Source organism: Rana temporaria, chromosome 1 (assembly GCF_905171775.1).
Source record: "Rana temporaria chromosome 1, aRanTem1.1, whole genome shotgun sequence".
Classification (NCBI taxonomy): Eukaryota; Metazoa; Chordata; class Amphibia; order Anura; family Ranidae; genus Rana; species Rana temporaria.
The window spans coordinates 44,013,529-44,034,165 of NC_053489.1; the positions used below are offsets into that span (position 1 = coordinate 44,013,529).

Below are 20,637 nucleotides of genomic sequence, written 5' to 3' on the forward strand. Positions count from 1 at the left end.
TTAGGCCGATACGTATTCTACATATTTTTGGTAAAAAAAATAAAAAAAAATTGCAATAAGCGTTTATTGATTGGTTTGCGCAAAAGTTATAGCGCCTACAAAATAGGGGATAGATTTATGACTTTTTTTTTTTTACTAGTAATGGCGGTGATCTGCGCTTTTTGTTAGGCCTGCGATATTGCAGCAGACATATCGGACACTTTTGACACTATTTTGGGACCATTCACATTTATACAGTGATCAGTGCTATAAATATGCACTAATTACTGTTTAAATGTGACTGGCAGGGAAGGGGTTAACACTAGGGGGCGAGGAAGGGGTTAAATGTGTTCCCTGGGAGTGATTCTTACTGTGGGGGGAGGGGACTGACTGGGGGAGGTGACCGATCGGCGTCCCTATGTACAAGGGACACAGCATCAGTCTCCTCTCCCTGACAGGACGTGGAGCTCTGTGTTTACACACAGAGATCCATGTCCCTGTCTCTGTAACTGTCGATCGCGAGTACCTGGCGGACATCGCGGCCTCCAGGCACACGCAACTGGTATCACGCGACACGGCGGGCACAGTTTTCCCCCGCCAAGCGTCCTCGGCGGCACGCAGGGGGAATGTAAACAGGAAGACGTCCAGGGACTTCCACCGGCAGTTGAGAGCCGCGCTGTAGACGTCTTTCGTCTATAGCGCGGTTCTCAAGTGGTTAAAGGGGAGTTCCACCAATATAAAAGTCAGCAGCTACAAAAAGTGTAGTTGCCGACATTTATTAAATCGGACACACACCTGTCCCAAGATCCAGTGGCGTACAATGCCCAGCTCGTCTCCCCCTCCTCTCTGCAGTGCCGGCATCGTGACTGTGGACGTCCGCTGGGCACGCACTGCGCACAGGCAATCTGGGACCTGTGACAAGTCCCAGATGATTGCAGAGAGGGAGAGGGGGAGAGGTGAACTTCCTTTCCGGCGCCGCAGTGCCACGGGAAGAAGTGGGAGCTGGAACGCTCTAAAAAAGAGTGTTTTCGCTCCCTCGCCCCCAAAAAAATGACATGCCAAATGTCAGGGGGTCACCTTCCCTTAAAGCGGAAGTTCCATTTTTGAATGGAACTCTGCTTTAAGGAGCGGGCCGCCACATCCTTAACAACCAATGCCTCCTCAGCTGTCAGCGGGCTTTCCCCACTGACAGGTGAATGTAAACAGAATTGCCGACAAATAAAAATGTATTACCCCCCAAAAAAAAAAAAAGAAGACAAAAAACAGTAAGGGGTCCCCCTCTCCCCAATCCATACTGGGCCCTTGAGGCCCAGTTTGGATTTTAAGGGCAAGCCCACGCCAAAATAAAATAAAAAACGGAGTGGGGTCGCCCAAAGTCCATACCAGACCCTTATCCAAGCATACAGCCCGGCAGGCCAGAAAAGGGCTGGGGAAGTGGGGAACCCCACGCTGTTTATTTTCCGGAATTTTTATTTGTGCCTTGAAATTCACTTCAGAACCTTGAAACAGTATTAACCACTAAAGATAACATGTTTGGTGAGAGTTCATAGGCCAGTGAAAGGAAAGGGAAGGCCACTGGTACAAACCCAACTCTCCTCTCCAGTCTACACTCACCTGATGTCCTCATCTGTCACCATAAATGCTTTGCAGAGCGGCTGCGACGTGTTCAACCAAACGGACGGGTTTTTCTCCACGGCGGCAGACAGCTGTCCGGTGATCGGGGCAGAGCTGGTGTGCAGTGCACTGGCAATAGCTGCGAGTAATGTGTCCTGATTATTTCCAGGACCAACACCTGCAAGGGGTTAAAAAAAATATATATATTCAGTGGCTACACGGGGCAGCATTGCATGCATGTAGTTCAACTTTATTTTAGCAAGTTTAAAAAAAAAAAAAAGGAAAGAAGGAAAGGGAGGGAGTAGCGCCCGCATATGTAAACGGTGTTCAAACCACACGTGAGGTATTGCCGCGATCGTTAGAGCGAGAGCAATAATTCTAGCCCTAGTCCTCCTCTGTAACTCAAAACATGCAACCTGTAGATTTTTTTAAACGTCGCCTATGGAGATTTTAAAGGGTAAAAGTTTGTTGGCATTCCACGAGCGGACGCAATTTTGACGCGTGACATGTTGGGTATCAATTTACTTTATTTTTAATTATCTTTCACAATATAAAAAAAAAAAATGGGATAACTTTACTGTTGTCTTATTATTTGTAAGACCGCTGCGCAAATACGGCGTGACAGAAAGTATTGCAACGGTCGCCATTTTATTCTCTAGGGTGTTCGAATAAAAATATTAACGATTAATTGCTTGATTAATTGTTAATTTATTTGATCGATTAAAATTATTTTGATCGAGGACGAGCTCCGCGATCTCGCCCATAGGAAAGACCGCGGCTTCGGCCTAGCTCCAGAGCCGCGGCCATCTTGGTCCACCTGGCGGCAGCCGAGTAGCGGCGCGCTGACGTCATCATCACCCGCCCGCCTGCTTGTATCATCTACTCTGCGGACATGTCTGCCTGCCTGATGTATAGTCAGGTACGAGGACAACCATCCTGTGTGTGGTTACAGTAACAGTATGGGGACAGATGTATATATTCCTGGAGTATGGGGGCAGATGTGTTGCTTCATTTATACTTATGAGCCGGTGTATGTGTATATTCTTGCAGTATGGGGGCAGATGTGTATATTACAGCATGGGGGCAAATGTGTATATTAAAGCATGGGGGCAGATGCTGTAATATACACATCTGCCCCTATACTGTAATGTACACATGGGGGCAGATGTGTATCTTCTTGCAGTATGGGGGCAGATGTGTATATTCTTGCAGTATGGGGGCAGATGTGTATATTCTTGCAGTATGGGGGCAGATGTGTATATTCTTGCAGTATGGGGGCAAATGTGTATATTCTTGCAGTATGGGGGCAAATGTGTAGATTCTTGCAGCATGGGGGCAAATGTGTAGATTCTTGCAGCATGGGGGCAAATGTGTATATTCTTGCAGCATGGGGGCAAATGTGTATATTCTTGCAGCATGGGGGCAAGTGGGAAGGCTAGCCGCAGGCTAGCCTGTATTTGTAGGAGGAGTCAGAGGGCTATATATACCTCCTCCCCTCTAATCTCCGGCGTCGGTGGGGTTTCTGGGAATTGCACGTCACTTCCGGTTTTCGTGCAGAGCAGTGACAGCAGCAGGTGTCTCGTGGCGGTTCTTATCCTCCACGGGAGAGGTGGTTTTACGGGGGGCTTCATCCCACCCATTTTTTCTCCTCAGGATCCTCAGCAGGCCGGATGGTTTGTACCCCATCCTCCTCCTTTAGCTCAGCGCCGCATCAGCGCCCGCACGCCTCCCGGTGCTCGCGCCGGGGGGGCGTCCGTCCATCCATCTTCCCAACCACGTGGCCAGGGCTCCTTCTAGCATGGAGGCCGCCTGTCGCGGCTCCCAAGTGCTCGCGCCGGGGGGGGGGGGGAGGCGGCAGCATACACCCCCTTTTTTCTCCCGGAGCTCAGAGCAGCAGTGCACCTCGTTGCGGTGCTTTGCTCACGCCGGGGGAGGGGGTGGACCGTCCGTCCATCTGCCCACCCACGTGTTCACACAAGGATGCAGTGCCTTGCACATGCTGGCCACTGGGCTCCAACTGGCTTAGGATGCCGACCGCCTGCCCGCTTCTCCCGGTGCTATGCGGGGGAGGGGGGCTGTCCGTCCATTTCCCATGGTGCCCGTACCGGGGGGAGGGGGGTGTGACTGGCCGTCCACCCGCCGCCCACGTTGCTCAGAGCTCATTTCGCTGCAGGAGCCCCCCCCCTTCTCCAGGTACTCTCGCTGGGTCATGAGGGGGGTCTGTCTGATCCCATCCACCCTTCTGCCAGAACTCACGGGGGGCACTCTGGTCCTTGGAGGTTTTCCTCTCCTGGCTCACGATGCTGTCAGGAAGGGGGGTCATCTACCCACTCCTCCTCGGGATGTTGCTGGCAGACCAGGGGGGCGGGGGTGTGCATCCACCCACTCTTTCATGGCTTTTTCTGCTGTCAGGGGGGCATCTACCCACTCATCCCAGGCACATGCTGGCAGCATGGGGGGGGGGGAGGCGGCGTCATCTACTCCTCCCAGGTTCACCCTAGTCCACCATCTCCAGGGGTCACGCTGGCAGCTTGAGAGAGTGCTGTCCTCCCACATCTTAAGGGGTCACGCTGGCAGCTTGAGGGGCTGTCCACCTTTTCTCCCGGGTCACGCTAGCAGCAGGAAAGGGGTTGTCCACCCACTTAGGGGGTCACGCTGGCAGCATGGGGGGGGGCTGTCTACCCACGTGTCACGCTGGCAGTTTTCTTGCAATACGTAATTTATCAGTTCCTGTCTCTGCGTTTCAGTCTGCATTTTCTGTCGTAGCGTTTCCACTCCGGTAGTTCGGCCTCTGTCATAGCGTTCCTGCCCCAGGGTTTTGCTGTCATAGCGTTCCTGCCCCAGGGTTTTGCTGTCATAGCGTTCCTGCCCCAGGCTTGTTTCTGTCATAGCGGTTCTGTCAGCAGTATGTTTTCTGTCATAGCGGTTCTGTCAGCAGTATGTTTTCTGTCATAGCGGTTCTGTCAGCAGTATGTTTTCTGTCATAGCGGTTCTGTCAGCAGTATGTTTTCTGTCATAGCGGTTCTGTCAGCAGTATGTTTTCTGTCATAGCGGTTCTGTCAGCAGTATGTTTTCTGTCATAGCGGTTCTGTCAGCAGTATGTTTTCTGTCATTGCCGTTCTGTCAGTAGTGTGTTCTGTCATAGCGGTTCTATCAGCAGTATGTTTTCTGTCATAGCGGTTCTATCAGTAGTGTGTTCTGTCATAGCGGTTCTATCAGCAGTATGTTTTCGGTCATAGCGGTTCTATCAGTAGTGTGTTCTGTCATAGCGGTTCTGTCAGCAGTATGTTTTCTGTCATATTGGTTCTGTCAGCAGTATGTTTTCTGTCATAGCGGTTCTGTCAGCAGTATGTTTTCTGTCATAGCGGTTCTGTCAGCAGTATGTTTTCTGTCATAGCGGTTCTATCAGTAGTGTGTTCTGTCATAGCGGTTCTATCAGCAGTATGTTTTCTGTCATAGCGGTTCTATCAGTAGTGTGTTCTGTCATAGCGGTTCTATCAGCAGTATGTTTTCGGTCATAGCGGTTCTATCAGTAGTGTGTTCTGTCATAGCGGTTCTGTCAGCAGTATGTTTTCGGTCATAGCGGTTCTGTCAGCAGTATGTTTTCTGTCACAGCGGTTCTGTCAGCAGTGTGTTCTGTCATAGCAGTTCTGTCGGCAGTATGTTTTCTGTCATAGCGGTTCTGTCAGCAGTGTGTTCTGTCATAGCAGTTCTGTCGGCAGTATATTTTCTGTCATAGCGGTTCTGTCAGCAGTGTGTTCTGTCATAGCAGTTCTGTCGGCAGTATGTTTTCTGTCATAGCGGTTCTGTCAGCAGTGTGTTCTGTCATAGCGGTACTGTCAGCAGTATGTTTTCTGTCATAGCGGTGCTCTCAGCAGGGTGTTCTGTCAGTGTCTGTGCGCGTTTCTGTCATGGCGCGTTTCTGTCAGTACAGCGGTGTCACGCAGGTTCAGCTCATACCGGTAGCTGGTTCTTCATCCATTTCCATGTCTCGTCATATTTCATAGGTTTTGCTCCTGGTCCAGTGGGCTAGGGCTCGCATCTCCGGATCTGTCACGTCTACAGATCCTTTCGTGCTGAGGTTATCATTTTCCAGATGATTGTTGACCTCATTCTTCTCGCCTGTCACGTCAGGTCTTACCATGCATTACGTTTCATTTCACCTGCAGGACTACCCACCACGGTCTGTGGGTACACGGGTCCTCAGTGTTCGGTTGCGCAGCAGGTCACTTGCGCTCACTAGTTATTCACCGGGGGGTCGTCAGGTTCATTCACATGCTGGGGTCCCTCCAGGCAACTGCATGTCTTCATGCTTGGGTAGGCATAGAGGGGGTTGTGTTTTCTGTCGTAGTATGTTCTACTCCAGCGTGGTTCGGTCATGGCTGTTGGTGCTATGCAGTCACGGCGCACACGTTTAGCCTTGTAGCTTCTTTTGTTCGTATGTCTCGTCATACCTTTCCTTTAGGTTCTTGCGTTCTGGGTATAGTCAGCCAGGGTGCGCATCTCGGGATCTGTCACGTCTACAGATCCATACGGGCTGAGGTTTTCGTTTTTAATGATTGTTGACCACAATCTTCTCGCCTGTATACCATACGTCATACGTGCACGTTCATTCTTACGCCTACATCTACCCACCACGGTCTTTGGGTACATCGGCCCTGAGTGTTTCATTTTTTAATTACCTGTCTCTGCGCGGCAGGTTACTCGGGCTCACTTACTGCTTACACTTATCACATACACTTGGGTGGGATCTGTCGTCAGGTTCATTCACGCGCTGAGGTCTGGTCATTTCTGCTCACGTCTTTGGCCCAGGCAGGTACAGAAAGGGGGGGGGGGGGGTGTCTCATGTTTTGTTGTCTGTTGTCTTTTCTTCCTGTTTTCCTAGGGTTGGGCGTGCCGCACGTTTTGGGGGCGACACATTCTGGTTCGTCCTGCCTGCTCCACGTGGGGGTTCAGAGCATGGTAGTACTCCGTCACTCAGGGGTTGGTCCGTACTCGACTCAGCAGAGCGTTAAGTCAACAAGGGGTTTCCTTTTCCGGCCACAGCAGGGTAGGCGGTATGTTTCAGTTTGTGTCCAATTCTATCCCAGCTACTTCACATACCAGCATGGAGCGTGTTCTGGCCTTTCCTGCAAGGGTATTTTATCAGGGTTCTCGTTCATGGAGTCGTCACTTCTTCTCTGCTCATGGTAGTGTCTGGGCCGTCATCTTTGGGGCTGGTCTCTTGTTCATAGGTTGCCGGATCGTCGTGGCAGGTCTGTCAGTCCAGGCTGCTTTGTCCAATTCCCAGCCTGTTCCTAGGGGGGGGGGGGGGGGGGGGGGGGGGTCAGTCACTTGGGTAGGTTGTGTCATGCCATGTCCGGTTCTGTCTGTGTATCGTTGCATATCGCTACTGTGTGTTGGCCTCATCCGTTAGCATCAGCAACTCATCTTTCGGGTAGCCGGCTCTTATACCCCTTCCCTCCTATCAGTTTGTTCATTTTTGGCATCTATCCCTCTCACGTCCCCTTACCAGGTATGGATAGTTAGGCCAGGGGTTGTGGGTGTTTGACAGGGCTACTGGTCTTGCGTCCTGTGGGATGGTGTTGCATTTCACAGGGCTCCTCAGGTCAGCCCTTGTTCCATTCCCCCACGTGTCCTCTCGCCATCAGCATTTGTTCCCAGGTCTGTGCTTTCGGGAGGGAGGCTTAGTCTATCAGTCACGGGACAGTCGTTTGGTTTCTGGGCAGTTGTGCAAGTGCCAACGGATGGGGGTTCCTTCTGGTCATCGGTTCTTAGTACGCTGGTTTCTGCTGTAGTAACGGATGCTTATCGGAGTCGTTCTTTGAGACTGTCCGGCCGTGCTTACTCTACCAGACAGATGGTTCATGCCCTTCCACTTTTCTTCACACCTACTTCCGGGTCTTTTTGCCCACTTATAGGCGTACTGTCCAGCGAGGCCAATGGCACACCTCAGGCCTGGGTAGTTAGGGTGTCGTATTCCTCGGTGAAGACTCTGACTACAAATGTGTATATTCTTGCAGCATGGGGGCAAATGTGTAGATTCTTGCAGCATGGGGGCAAATGTGTAGATTCTTGCAGCATGGGGGCAAATGTGTAGATTCTTGCAGCATGGGGGCAAATGTGTATATTCTTGCAGCATGGGGGCAAATGTGTAGATTCTTGCAGCATGGGGGCAAATGTGTAGATTCTTGCAGCATGGGGGCAAATGTGTAGATTCTTGCAGCATGGGGGCAAATGTGTATATTCTTGCAGCATGGGGGCAAATGTGTATATTACAGCATGGGGGCAAATGTGTATATTCTTGCAGCATGGGGGCAAATGTGTATATTACAGCATGGGGGCAAATGTGTATATTTAATTTGAGTGAACTGTGAAGTTAAGTCATGGATTGTGGAAACCAACTAGTGTCGGGTGATTGTATATAGTGTATACCACATTTACCACTGACTAATGCAGAGTTGCAATGCAAGGAGATCAGCTAAAAGTAGTTGTATCTGTATGTGCGTTATAATTAAATCGAAATTAGTTGATTAATTGACTAAAAAAAAAAAAAAAATGATTAATCAAACACAAAAATTTTAAACCAGTAACAGCCCTAATATATATATGGATCCATGCTGCTTGCAATTATAAAAAAATAAAATGGAACCATATAATAAAAAAAATATTTGGAGTTTAGCTTTAGAGCAGCATCACACATTGCGGTAACCTGCGTGTTATTAAGGCGATAAAAAGAAAATCCACAGCAAAGCAAAAATCACAGAACAGACACAACAGTGTGAAGATCCCAGGGGTACCGGAGTAATGATCTCCCTTTATAGACACATAATTAAGACTACAGAGAGAACACATCTGACTCCACATTTGCAGCGAGTTGCAGTAACAGTCGGGAACATCATTAAACACATCTCTACCATAAAAGACTTCTCTCCTTCCATGCAGATGTTTTTCTTTTTAACCAGTTTAAGGACCTTAATAATACAAGGTGCTCCAAAAATGAATATAAAAATCGTGGGTGTTCTTGATCCATGTCTGCTGATTTTTAATGGATATGTTTTAAAGCAGAAAGTAAAAAAAAAAAAAAAGTAAATAATTGTTTACAAATCTGTGGTATTTTATTATATATATACATACATACATACATATACACATATTATATATATATATAAATACATTTATCAAAAAGACAGGTGATCAAATACCATAAATAGAAAGCTCTGTCTGTATGGGAAAAAAATATTATATATAAATTATTATAATAATAATAAAAATTATATATATATATATATATATATATATATATATATATATATATATATATATATATATATATATATATATATATATATATATATATATATATATATATATATATATATATAATATTTTTTTCCCATACAAATAGAGCTTTCTATTTATGGTATTTGATCACCTTTGTCTTTTTGATAAATAAAAAAAAAATCACATTATATTTATATATATATATATATATATATATATATATATATATATATATATATATATATATATATAAACAAATGTGGTTTGGGTACAGTGTTGCACAATTACCAGATGAAGTAGCATAGCCCTCAATAGCAAAAAATGCCCTGGTCATGAAGGGAGTAAAATCTTCCGGCGCTGAAGTGGTTAAGTACACCCATTTGAATGAGGCCTAACTGGCTTTTTATTTTTTGTTTTTTTAATAAAGTTATTCTTTAACTGAGACTTTGTGGGCGAAGCAATAATCAGCAGCATGGATTAGGTGATAGTTTTTTTACACTATAAAATGAGTTTTTTCTTTAAACCGGCTTCAGAAAACAAGGAGTGCAGCTCCAGGCTCCTTCATCCCCATCTGGTGGCTTACACTGAGGAGAGCCCATATCGGCTCAATGCACTAAGTCCAGCAAAAGAGATGTCCCCAATGCCACACGCCAACACGCTCAGTCACTTGAGTAAAAGCAGCCTCAGCCCAGCTCCGCCCCAACGCGTTTTGCTCTGTCCTCATAACCAAGCCCCATGGGTGAGGTGAAACGCGTTGGAGCGCGGCCTGGACAGAGCTGGGCTGAGGCTGCTTTAACTCAAGCGACCGCTGGGCAGGGGGTGATGCATTCAGGAGATCTCTCTTGCTGGACCTTGTTTTTTTACTGTCACATTTCAAGGACTTTACATGGTAAGTGGACAAATGTTAATAGTAAATTGATGCAGATAAATGTCAATGTGTCATTTTGCACAAAAAAAATAAAAAAATCCTTGTATAGACCACTTAGACAGTCTGCTGTTCCAGGACTCCTACCTTGCAGGCCTTTAGGAAGTTCCATGGGATATATGATTTGTTCCGTGACATCCGACGCATTAAGTCCTTCTAGCCGCTTTTCCCAGAAGAGCTGAAATAACAATAAAACACAGCCTGAAAACGCAGTGCAAAAAAAAACAACACTTATCCAAATTAAATAACTAAAATTTATATATATATATATATATATATATATATATATATATATATATATATATATATATATATAATAATATAATAAATCCCCCAAAAAATCTAAATGTTAAATGAAAGCAGGACAAAAAAAAAAAAAAAGTTTTGTGTTCCCCGCCCCCCCGTAAGAATCATACTTACCTAGGTGGATGCAGCCATCTGTCCCCCTGGCACCTTTAACACCGAGAACCGAACGATCAAACCCCACTGATCGCTCTGTTCTCACAGCTGTCTGCTCTGACCCGCTGCCGTGCTCACTGAAGCGCTGGGCTGTGGAGGGGGCGGGAGCGGCCGGCTCAGGCCCTTAGCAGCTCGCTGACAGGCCGTTCCAGGCATGTGGGCGGATCCCAACTCCATTGTCACGATCTTCGCCTGAGCCTGGACCGGCCCTATGACGTCAGCAGACATCAGCCCGCTGTCTGTTGAAAACAGGTCACAGGAGTGCAGAACGAACTATACTCCTGGGGCCCACAGAAGAATTACAGCCGAACGAGCTTTGGGTGAGCTTTGGGTGTAGTTCTCCTTTAAAGTTTACTGCAGGTAGAAGGATCCATTTACAATGCAATGCGTACGTTCAGCACACATAAATGTGCGTGTACTGACATGTACTTGTATGCTGCGTTACGTTTAAAAATGCGCTTCAATTTTATCTTCACTAAGCTTTATCTGTGACGGTTTTGACGCTTGAGTGTATGGGCATTGGGGTGGGCTCACATTGCATCACTCAGGAAATAAAAAAACACAGCCAGGTTCCATTATTTTATTGTGGTGCAAACGATGTGCACGGCTCCTATTGAAATATGAAGTTATTACAACGCATGCCAGTATCTGGTGTGATTGGACCTTAACCACTAGGCCAACAGCTGACATCATACTGTGGCAGGTCAGCTCGTTCCCCCAAATCGCCATAGGTGTACATCTGCACCTCTAAGGGCAAAGCATGCACGTGGCTGGCGGCCGCAATGTCCGCCAGCCACCCGCGATCGCGGGCACGTGAGCCAGAACGGGGATGTGTGCGTGTGTAAACACACACATCCCCATTCTGACAGGCGAGGAGAGACAGATCTGTTGTCCTACTAATCAGGAACAGCGATCTGCCTCCTCCACTAGTCGGTCCCATCCCCCCACAATTAAGCCTCGTACACACGATCAGATTTTCCGACGGGAATTGTGGGAAAGCACGATATCTCACATTTGTCTGTGGAAAATCTGACAATTGCCCGATGGAGTGTAAAAATGGTCGGATTTTCTCGACAACAGCCTGTCATCACACAATTCCCATCGGAAAACCCGATCGTGTGTACAAGGCTTTAGAAACACATGAGGGAACACATTTAACACATTCATCGCCCCCTAGTGTTAACCCCTTCCCTACCAGTGACAAAAAATAATTAAAAAAATCACAGATTGCCGCCATTACTAGTAAAAAAAAAATATATATAAATGCCATAAAACTACCCCCTATTTTGAAGATGCGATAACGTATCCAATCCAATCATAACCAATCAAATCTATATACGCTTATTGCAATTTATTACCAAAAATATGTAGAAGAATACATAGCGGCCTAAACCGATGAAGACATTTCTTTTACTTTTTTTGGGGATATTTAATACAGCAAAAAGTATACAATTTTAATATATATATATATATATATATATATATATATATATATATATATATATATATATATATATATATATATATATATATATTTTTATGTTTTTTTCCAAATTGTTGCTCTTTTTCGTTTATAGCGCAAAAAATTTAAACTGCAGAGGTGATCCAATACCAAAATAAATCTCCATTTGTGGGGGAAAAAAAGGACGTCCAAAACCAATACGTCCTTGCGGCGTATTTGGAGCAATGCACACTGGGATATGTCCACGGACGGCGTATGCGTGAAAAACGTTCGTGAAAAACGTCAATCACGTCGGTTCATGGTTATTTTACATAAAACACGCCCCCCTGTTCCACATTTTAATTAGACGGGCTTACGCCGGCCGATTTACGCTACGCCGCTGCAACTTACGGAGCAAGTGCTTTGAGAATACTGCACTTGCCCGCCTAAGTTGCGGAGGCGTAACGTAAATCGGATACGTTACGCCCGCCTATAGATACGCCGCTGTACGAGAATCTGGCCCAAAATTTTTTATTTATGGACCACGCAATTGTCAGTTAAAGTAATGCAGTGCCTATCGCAAAAAATGGCCTGGTCACGAAGGAGTCCAAGTGGTTAACTTTAAATTTAAAAAACCCGCAGACCTCTGCGTATGTTGTGGGCAGACAGTGCGATCAAAGTGAAGTCGCTCTTCCTTCCTGCACAGTGCCAGTAACACTGAGCTGGCGGTGAACTTCCCATTTCCAGCTTATCAGTTGATCTGCAGCTGGGGCGGGACTACCAGTCTGGGCCTGTCCTGCCGCACTGCGTGGCGCTGACCTTAGGCCCTTCCTATAGCACCTCGTCATGAGAGCGAAGGAAGAGCCCAGGAATCCCGGCACTTCTATGACGCACACATTCCTCGCTGGTTAACTCTTCACACACAAGACGGGCAAACCTTTTATTTTGGTTGTTTAGGGGAGGAAAATAAAATAAAAATACGCTGGCTACGGTGCTTCCCTGTCCTGGAACAATCCTGCAAGTCTTCAGGCGCCATACACGGCTAGATATTCTCTCCTTCAGTTCACATCCTGGGATACACTTAGTGAGGGAAAAAGGTATCCGATCCCCTGCTGATTTTGTACCTTTGCCCACTGACAAAGAAATAAATCAGTCTATAATTTTAATGGTCGGTTTATTTTAATAGCGAAAGAGACAGAATACCAAAAATATCATGAAAAAACGCATTTCAAAAAAGTTATAAATTAATTTGCATTTTAATGAGTGAAATAAATATTTGATCCCCTATCAATCACCAAGATTTCTGGCTCCCAGGTGTCTTCTATACAGGTAACAAGCTGAGATTAGGAGCACTCTTTGAGGCAGGATTCACACTGCTATGACAAACGCTCCGACCTTGGGCGCACAAGTCGCATGACATGTATAAATCAATGTTTCACTATGGGAGCCGTCTTAACTGGTCCGATGCAAGTCGCTCCCTGTACTACTTTGGTTTGACTTTGATCCTATTTCAGCCCATTGAAGTCAGATCATCATCTTAAAGTGATATTAACCACTTGACGCCCGCCGCATGTATATGTACGTCCACAGAATGGCACGTACAGGAAAATGGGCGTACAGGTACGTCCTTGCCTTTCCGCGTGTTGGGGATCCGATCGGGACCCCCCCCCCCCCGCTACATGCGGCGGTCGGATTCCCGCGGGGAGCGATCCGGGACGACGGCGCGGCAATTCGTTAATAGCCGCCCCCGTCGCGATCGCTCCCTGGAGCTGAAGAACGGGGAGAGCCGTATGTAAACACGCCTTCCCCGTGCTTCACTGTGGCGGCGTATCGATCGAGTGATTCCTTTTATAGGGAGACACAATCGATGACATCAGACCTACAGCCACACCCCCCTACAGTTGTAAACACACACTAGGTGAAGCTGAACTCCTTCAGCGCCCCCTGTGCTTAACTCCCAAACTGCAACTGTCATTTTCACAATAAACAATGCAATTTAAATGCATTTTTTGCTGTGAAAATGACAATGGTCCCAAAAATGTGTCAAAATTGTCCGAAGTGTCCGCCATAATGTCGCAGTCACGAAAAAAATCACTGATCGCCGCCATTAGTAGTAAAAAAAAAAAAATAAAACTATCCCCTATTTTGTAAACGCTATAAATTTTGCGCAAACCAATCAATCGCTTATTGCGATTTTTTTTTACCAAAAATAGGTAGAAGAATACGTATCGGCCTAAACTGAGGAAAAAAAAAATGTGTATATATGTTTTTGGGGGATATTTATTACAGCAAAAAATATTGAATTTTTTTCAAAATTGTTGCTCTATTTTTGTTTATAGCGCAAAAAATAAAAACCGCAGAGGTGATCAAATACCACCAAAAGAGAGCTCTATTTGTGGGCAAAAAAGGACGCCAATTTTGTTTGGGAGCCACGTTGCACGACCGCGCAATTGTCTGTTAAAGCGACGCAGTGCTGAATTGTAAAAACGCCTTTGGGCATTTAGCAGCATATTGGTCCGGGGCTTAACCGGTTAAAAGGTTCATTTTTTTTTTTTTTAAACAAACATATCATACTTGCCTCCACTGTGCAGCTCGTTTTTCCACAGAGTGGACCCCAACGTTTTCTTTTGGGGTCCCACGGCGGCTCCTCCCCGCATTATTTAACCACCTCTGGGAAACTCTCTCCCGAGGGGGTTACCTTGCGGGCACGCTCCTGTGCCATACAATCGGCGTCCATAGACGCAGAGTGAAGGACGCGGCGCGGCCCCCGTCATTGGATTTGATTGACAGCAGCGGGAGCCAATGGCTGCGCTGCTATCAATCTAGCCAATGAAGAGCCGAGAAGCCATGGAGAGAGTGTCGTGGGATGGCGCCCACGGAAATTCAGGGCTTAAGTAAGTAAAACGGGGGGGGCTGGGGGGCCGGACAGTGCAAGGTGTTTTTCACCTTAATGCATTAAGGTGAAAAAAAACACGAGGGTTTACAACTGCTTTAACGGATCCGACCTTGGAATGCGACTTGTGCTCTGATGATCTTGAAGGGGAACACAGCAAAGAATTCCCCCTCCAAGACCATACTAGACCCTTAGGTCTGGGATGGATGTTAAAGCGGAGTTCCACCTAAAAATGGAACTTCCACTTAACCCACTCCTTCCCCCCTTACATGCCACATTTGGCATGTAATTTTTTTTACAGGGGGGGTAGTGGGGGGTCAGGAGGAGTGGGACTTCCTGTCCCACTTCCTCCTTCCGCCGAGGGGCTGGTAAGGCGATTAGCTTAATTGCCTTATTGCAGCCCCTCCCTGTATGCAAGCGCCTGGCCAATCGGATGGCGCCACGCTCGCGCATGCGCAGTGGGTGCCCGGCAGTGAAGCCGAAAGCTGTCACTGCCGGGTGCCCACACTAGGAATGAATGAGGGGGGTGAGGAGCGGAGCCCTGGCCAGTGCGTCGCTGGAACCGTGGAGCAGGTAAGTGTCTCTTTATTAAAAGCCAGCAGCTACACTTTTTGTAGCTGCTGACTTTTAATAAACTTAAAAAAAGGCTGGAACACCCATTTAAGGGAAACCCCCACGCCCCCAAAAAAAGGCTTGGGGTCCCCCCCAAAATTCATACCAGACCCTTATCCGAGCATGCAGCCCTGCAGGTCAGGGGGCGGGATGAGCGTGTGCCCCCCCCTCCGCTGAACCGGAGCAGGCCACATGCCTTCAACATGTGGGGGGGGGGGGGGCGCAGTGGGTGCTTCGGCAGGAAATTAAATTTTTAATAACATTCAATTACACAAGGGCCTGTGTAGCAATTGTATACACCAGGGGTCCCCAAACTTTATAAACAAAGGGCCAGTTTATTGTCCTTTAGATTTTTGAGTGGCCAGACAGTAGCCAGTGGAAGTAAACAATTGCTCAGGCTTGGTGGTCAGTGTGAGTAAAAAATAATTATACAGTAGCATGGTCAGCAGGAGGAGGAATGGTGCCTCGTCGTTGGTGCCAGTGGGGAAAAAATGGTGGCTGGATAAGGGCAACCAAAAGGCCACATCTGGCTTGTGGGCGGCAGCATGGAGACCCTTGATATCTTAGTTTTTTCCCCATGAAAGTTGAGCTTCCCTTTTAAGCTTCATTTCCATGGACGTTTTTACAGCCACTTTTCTGGGCTTTTTTTGCAGCTTAAAAACAGCTCTCCATGTTAGTTTATGGCCTCATGCCCACCATGACGTTTTTGAGCTGTAGATGGCTGAGCCGTTTTTAAGCTGCAAAAAAAAAAAAAAAAAAAAACAGGACCAGTGCGTTCTGAAGCTCCAGCCTTAGAGCTGTAAAAACGCCAGACATTAAAAAAACGCTCAAAACCGCTAAAAACCGCTACCGCGGACGTTTTTAAGCTGTAAAAAAAGCTAAAAAAAAGTGGCTGTAAAAACGTCCATGGAAATGAAGCCTTAACATTACAAATATTCTGCTTAAAATGTCCCTGTGACACCCATCAGTGATCGGCCAATTCTGCTTACCTGGCGAGGTTGCTCGATTACCCGCTGGGGATCAGACTTGACTTTATTGTTGGGGTGATGGGTGATCTTGGTAACGGGTTGCTTGAAGATTGAAGCCGTCTGACGGATAGGCAGGGTTGTATTCAAGTCTGGTTTATTCTATGAAGATAAGGAAGTACAGTAATCAATGACTATTGCCAATTATGATTGCAGACAGTATGAAAGTGGCAAGCTCTGTCTAATCAGGAAATCTATTCAGCAAAACTCTTTTCTTTTAGCATTTGTTACAGTGACAAAGGGGTTAGAACCTCACTCAGGTTTTTATGGTTTTCTATATTTCTGCTGACCTCTACATTTGTCCTGTAAGTGATGGGAAAGCCAACAATGTACCCCCCTGTCACCAAAACAAGAATGGAGAGGAAAGGCGATCTGGTGACAACCTCCTGAGAGGGGATTACCCCTCACTTTGGAGAGATTTCCTTTCACTTCCCATTGTGTCTCTGGGAAAGGAAGAGAAATCTTCCAAAAGGGAAACAGACCACACACAAAAAAAAAAAAAAGAAAAAAAAAAAAAAAAGGAGGATGGGGGGGCGTAAACGAGAAAAATCACCAGAACCCCCCATCCAGTCAAAACAGCGCAGACAGTAAATCTGCAATGCTGGCTATTGAATTCAAACAGCCAGTTGGGCTGAGAAGGTCCTTCGCAAAAGTCAACTTTGCCATGCAGGGTGGTACCAACAGGCCTACTGGCAGAACAAATCTTGGACGATTTACTAGGCCCCACCACCTCCACCAGATCACCAGGTCAGCTCAGCTTTGTTTTACCATTTTCTTCTTCCACTTTCTACAGAATCCATCAGTGGAACTTGGTGACATCTGAATTTAAAGCAGTGAAAGCAGAAGGCCAATGCAAAGCTAAGTATACACTACTAGTGACTAGCAGATTTTCATTAGAACTAAACCCTCCTATCTGTTTCGATCAAGGAAGTTGCCATCTTGGCCTCTGTTTGATCTTCAACTGCCATGGTGCTGCCCATGTGATCAGTTATGGCCGTTTGATGGTTTGACAGTTTGGTTGAAAGCTCAAGCAAATGTGACAGTTAGAAATCATTCCTGTTTTTTTTCTTTTAAAACTGTAAAATCGATGGGTTTACTTCCGCTTTTAGAACGTTTCATTTTCTGATCATTAGCGGGTTCAATCTGACATTGCTTCCCCCCCCCCCCCCCCCAACTGCAGTGATAAGATGTGAAGGAACAGGATAGAAAATTTCTCTCAAATAAAACAATTTCTATGGCCACTTTCACATAAAGGGTCCAATCTGATCCGCCTGTTATGCCCCATACACACGATCGGAAATGCCAACAGCAAACGTCCGATGTGAGATTTTGAACGGAAATTCCGACCGGGTGTATGCTCCATCGGACTTTTGCTGTCGGAATTTCCGCCAACAAAAGATTAAGAGCTGGTTCTCAAATATTCCGACGGAAAATCCGATTGTCTGTAGCAATTTGACGCATGTTCGGAAACAATTTGACGCATTAAACTTAATTTTCTGGGCTCGTCGTAGTGTTTGTAAGTCACAGAGTTCTTGCCGGTCGAGAACTTGTGTGACTGTGTGTATGCAAATCAAGCTTGAGCGGAATTCCGTCGGAAAAAACATCCAAGGTTTTTCCGATGGAAAATCCGATCGTGTGTACGCTGCCTTCGTTTTTCAGACGCACTTGATCAGATTCTCTATTCACCCCTGTGGGCCAGCGGCTGTAAACAGACTTGTGACCATTTACACCCACCTACCTCTGACTTGATTAAAATACATAAATAAATCCATCCTCCTCCGTCTAGGCCAGTGGTTCTCAACCTTTCAAGTGTCGTGACCCCTTGATAAAAATTTCCCAAGTTGTGGGGACCCCAAACAGTAAAATTCTTCTCGTAGGGTGAGTTGTCAGCACCCAAGGCAAGACAAGTAACCCTAACCCACCGACATTTCTCACTGCCTGAGTCCCTTCTACTCGTGCAGTATTAAAATCCCTTATGGTACATTCTAGGATGTACCGCTCTCTCTCTTTGTTCTCCTTTCTTTCTCTTTTATCTCTTTCTATGCTAATTGATTTTCCCGAAACCCTCTCTCCATTCCAAGCCATTTTTCTTGTTTTCTCTTATTCTTTCTCTCCCTTTTTCTTTGTTCCTCCCCATGTTTTCCTCTCTCTTCCATGTATTCTTTATTTTTATTCCTTCTCTTACTCCTTGGTGGGGGGTGGGGTCAGTGGCAGTGCTGGGGGGAGTTCTGATCAGCCAACTTAGGTGTTCTTGATCTCAGATCAGCAGATGGCCTGTACACACATTCCAAAAAATCGGATGAAAAATACAGATTTCGACGCGATCGTACATTAATCAGTTCGTTAGTACAGAGCTTTCGAGAGCCGATCACGACAATTCATCTGATATTTTATCGGACAAGCGCGAAAATTTTCCTCATACGGTACCAGATCGTACAATTTCCATTTGTCAGTATAGTTGTCGTCCGAAAATACAATACAAAACACATTACAATACACGATACCACTCACAATTTTTTTTTCTGCCGTACGAGAATTTGTGACTTTAGTAACCTATAAAATTTCTACTTGCGACTATGAAGTGGAGAAGGATCTGGGGGTTTTAGTTGATCATAAGCTCAATAATGGCATGCAATGCCAAGCTGCGGTTTCCAAAGCGAGCAAAGTCCTTTCTTGTATTAAAGCGGAGGTTCTGCAGGGAAACATTTTTTTTTTCCTGACTACTCTGCTGCTGTTCAAATACACATTTCTTCACTTACTAGTGCCGATCTTGCAGCCGCCACGATCGCGCTTTGCCAGCAAAGGATATTTTATAAAATGTTGTCATGGACATTGCCATCTTCATTGAGGGCACCTTGAAGCCCTCCTGAATTTCTTCCGGGATGCAGCGAATGCTGATGTCCCAGCATTCACTGCGTAATCCCGCGCATGCGCAGTGTTGACGGCGAGTCGCGCCGTCAACACTGCACAGTTGCCATCACAACGGCCGGCGGCGTCCTGAACAGGACACGCCCCGCTGTGATGTTACACTAGTCCGTCACGTGACAGCACAGCTAGCGCGAGACTACACGCGCAGCTAGTTCAGTTGATGTGCTGTGATTGGCCCACACGTCACTGCAAGAACACCAGGCAAAAAGCGCCCACAATGCACAGCGCCGTCGGGGAAAATAGAGACACGCCCACTCCCCGCTGGGATGGAAACCCGGAAGCACAGCAAAGTACAGGTAAGGGACCTTTGAAAACAAATATTGACAACGCTATGATGCTTAAATGGGATGGAGTTTAAGGATGCTGAAAAGTTCATTTTAAGGGTGAACCTCCGCTTTAAGAGAGGTATGGACTCCAGAGAGAGAGATATAATTTTGCCCCTGTACAAATCATTAGTAAGACCTCATCTGGAATATGCAGTTCAGTTTTGGGCACCAGTTCTCAAAAAGGACATCGGAGAACTGGAGAAAGTGCAGAGAAGAGCAACCAAACTGATAAGAGGCATGGAGGAGCTCAGCTATGAGGAAAGATTAGAGGAACTGAATTTATTCACTCTTGAGAAGAGAAGAATAAGGGGGGATATGATCAACATGTACAAATATATAAGAGGTCCATATAGTGAACTTGGTGTTGAGTTATTCACTTTACGGTCATCACTGAGGACAAGGGGGCACTCTTTACGTCTAGAGGAAAAGAGATTTCACCTCCAAATACGGAAAGGTTTTTTCACAATAAGAGCTGTGAAAATGTGGAACAGACTCCCTCCAGAGGTGGTTCTGGCCAGCTCAGTAGATTGCTTTAAGAAAGGTCTGGATTCTTTCCTAAATGTACAGAATATAACTGAGTACTAAGATTTGTAGGTATAGTTGATCCAGGGTAAATCCGATTGCCTCTCGGGGGATCAGGAAGGAATTTTTTCCCCTGCTGTAGCAAATTGGATCATGCTCCGCTAGGGTTTTTTGCCTTCCTCTGGATCAACTGTGGGTATGGAGTTGGGTGTATAGGATTTTACTGTGTTTTTTTTATTTTGTGGTTGAACTGGATGGACTTGTGTCTTTTTTCAACCTGACTAACTATGTAACTATGTAACTATGAAGTGAAAAACGTTGGACAATCTGTCGTATGATTTTTGGATCGTGTGTACGGGTCATTAGGTCCCTTTCACACGGGACGGATTCTGTCTTGATCAGCAGGGGATCAAATGGAGGCAGGCGGGTGTATGTAAAACGGACACAAGTCTGCTTACACCTGCCTGTCCATAAGGGTAAATGGGCCATCCAATCGGGTTTGCCTGAAAAAAACCAAACAGGTGGATCTGATTGGAACGGCCACGTGAAAGGGGCCTCAGGAGTAAAAATAATCAGACCTCAGATCCAGAAATATTTGTAGGCTGTCCTGGCCAGGTAGCAGACGGGTT

The 20,637-nt window shown here is 46.2% G+C and overlaps 1 protein-coding gene across 1 annotated transcript in view; it reads right to left on the reverse strand.

Moving 5' to 3' along the window:
• MBD2 (methyl-CpG binding domain protein 2) overlaps nucleotides 1-20,637 on the reverse strand; it is a 112,160-nt gene that overhangs the window by 24,026 nt on the left and 67,497 nt on the right. The window contains exons 3-5 of the mRNA XM_040337131.1: nucleotides 16,197-16,334; nucleotides 9,890-9,980; nucleotides 1,594-1,771 (exon numbers count right to left, since the gene is read on the reverse strand). Coding sequence (XP_040193065.1) covers nucleotides 1,594-1,771; nucleotides 9,890-9,980; nucleotides 16,197-16,334 — 407 coding nt within the window. The remainder of the gene's footprint in view (nucleotides 1-1,593; nucleotides 1,772-9,889; nucleotides 9,981-16,196; nucleotides 16,335-20,637) is intronic.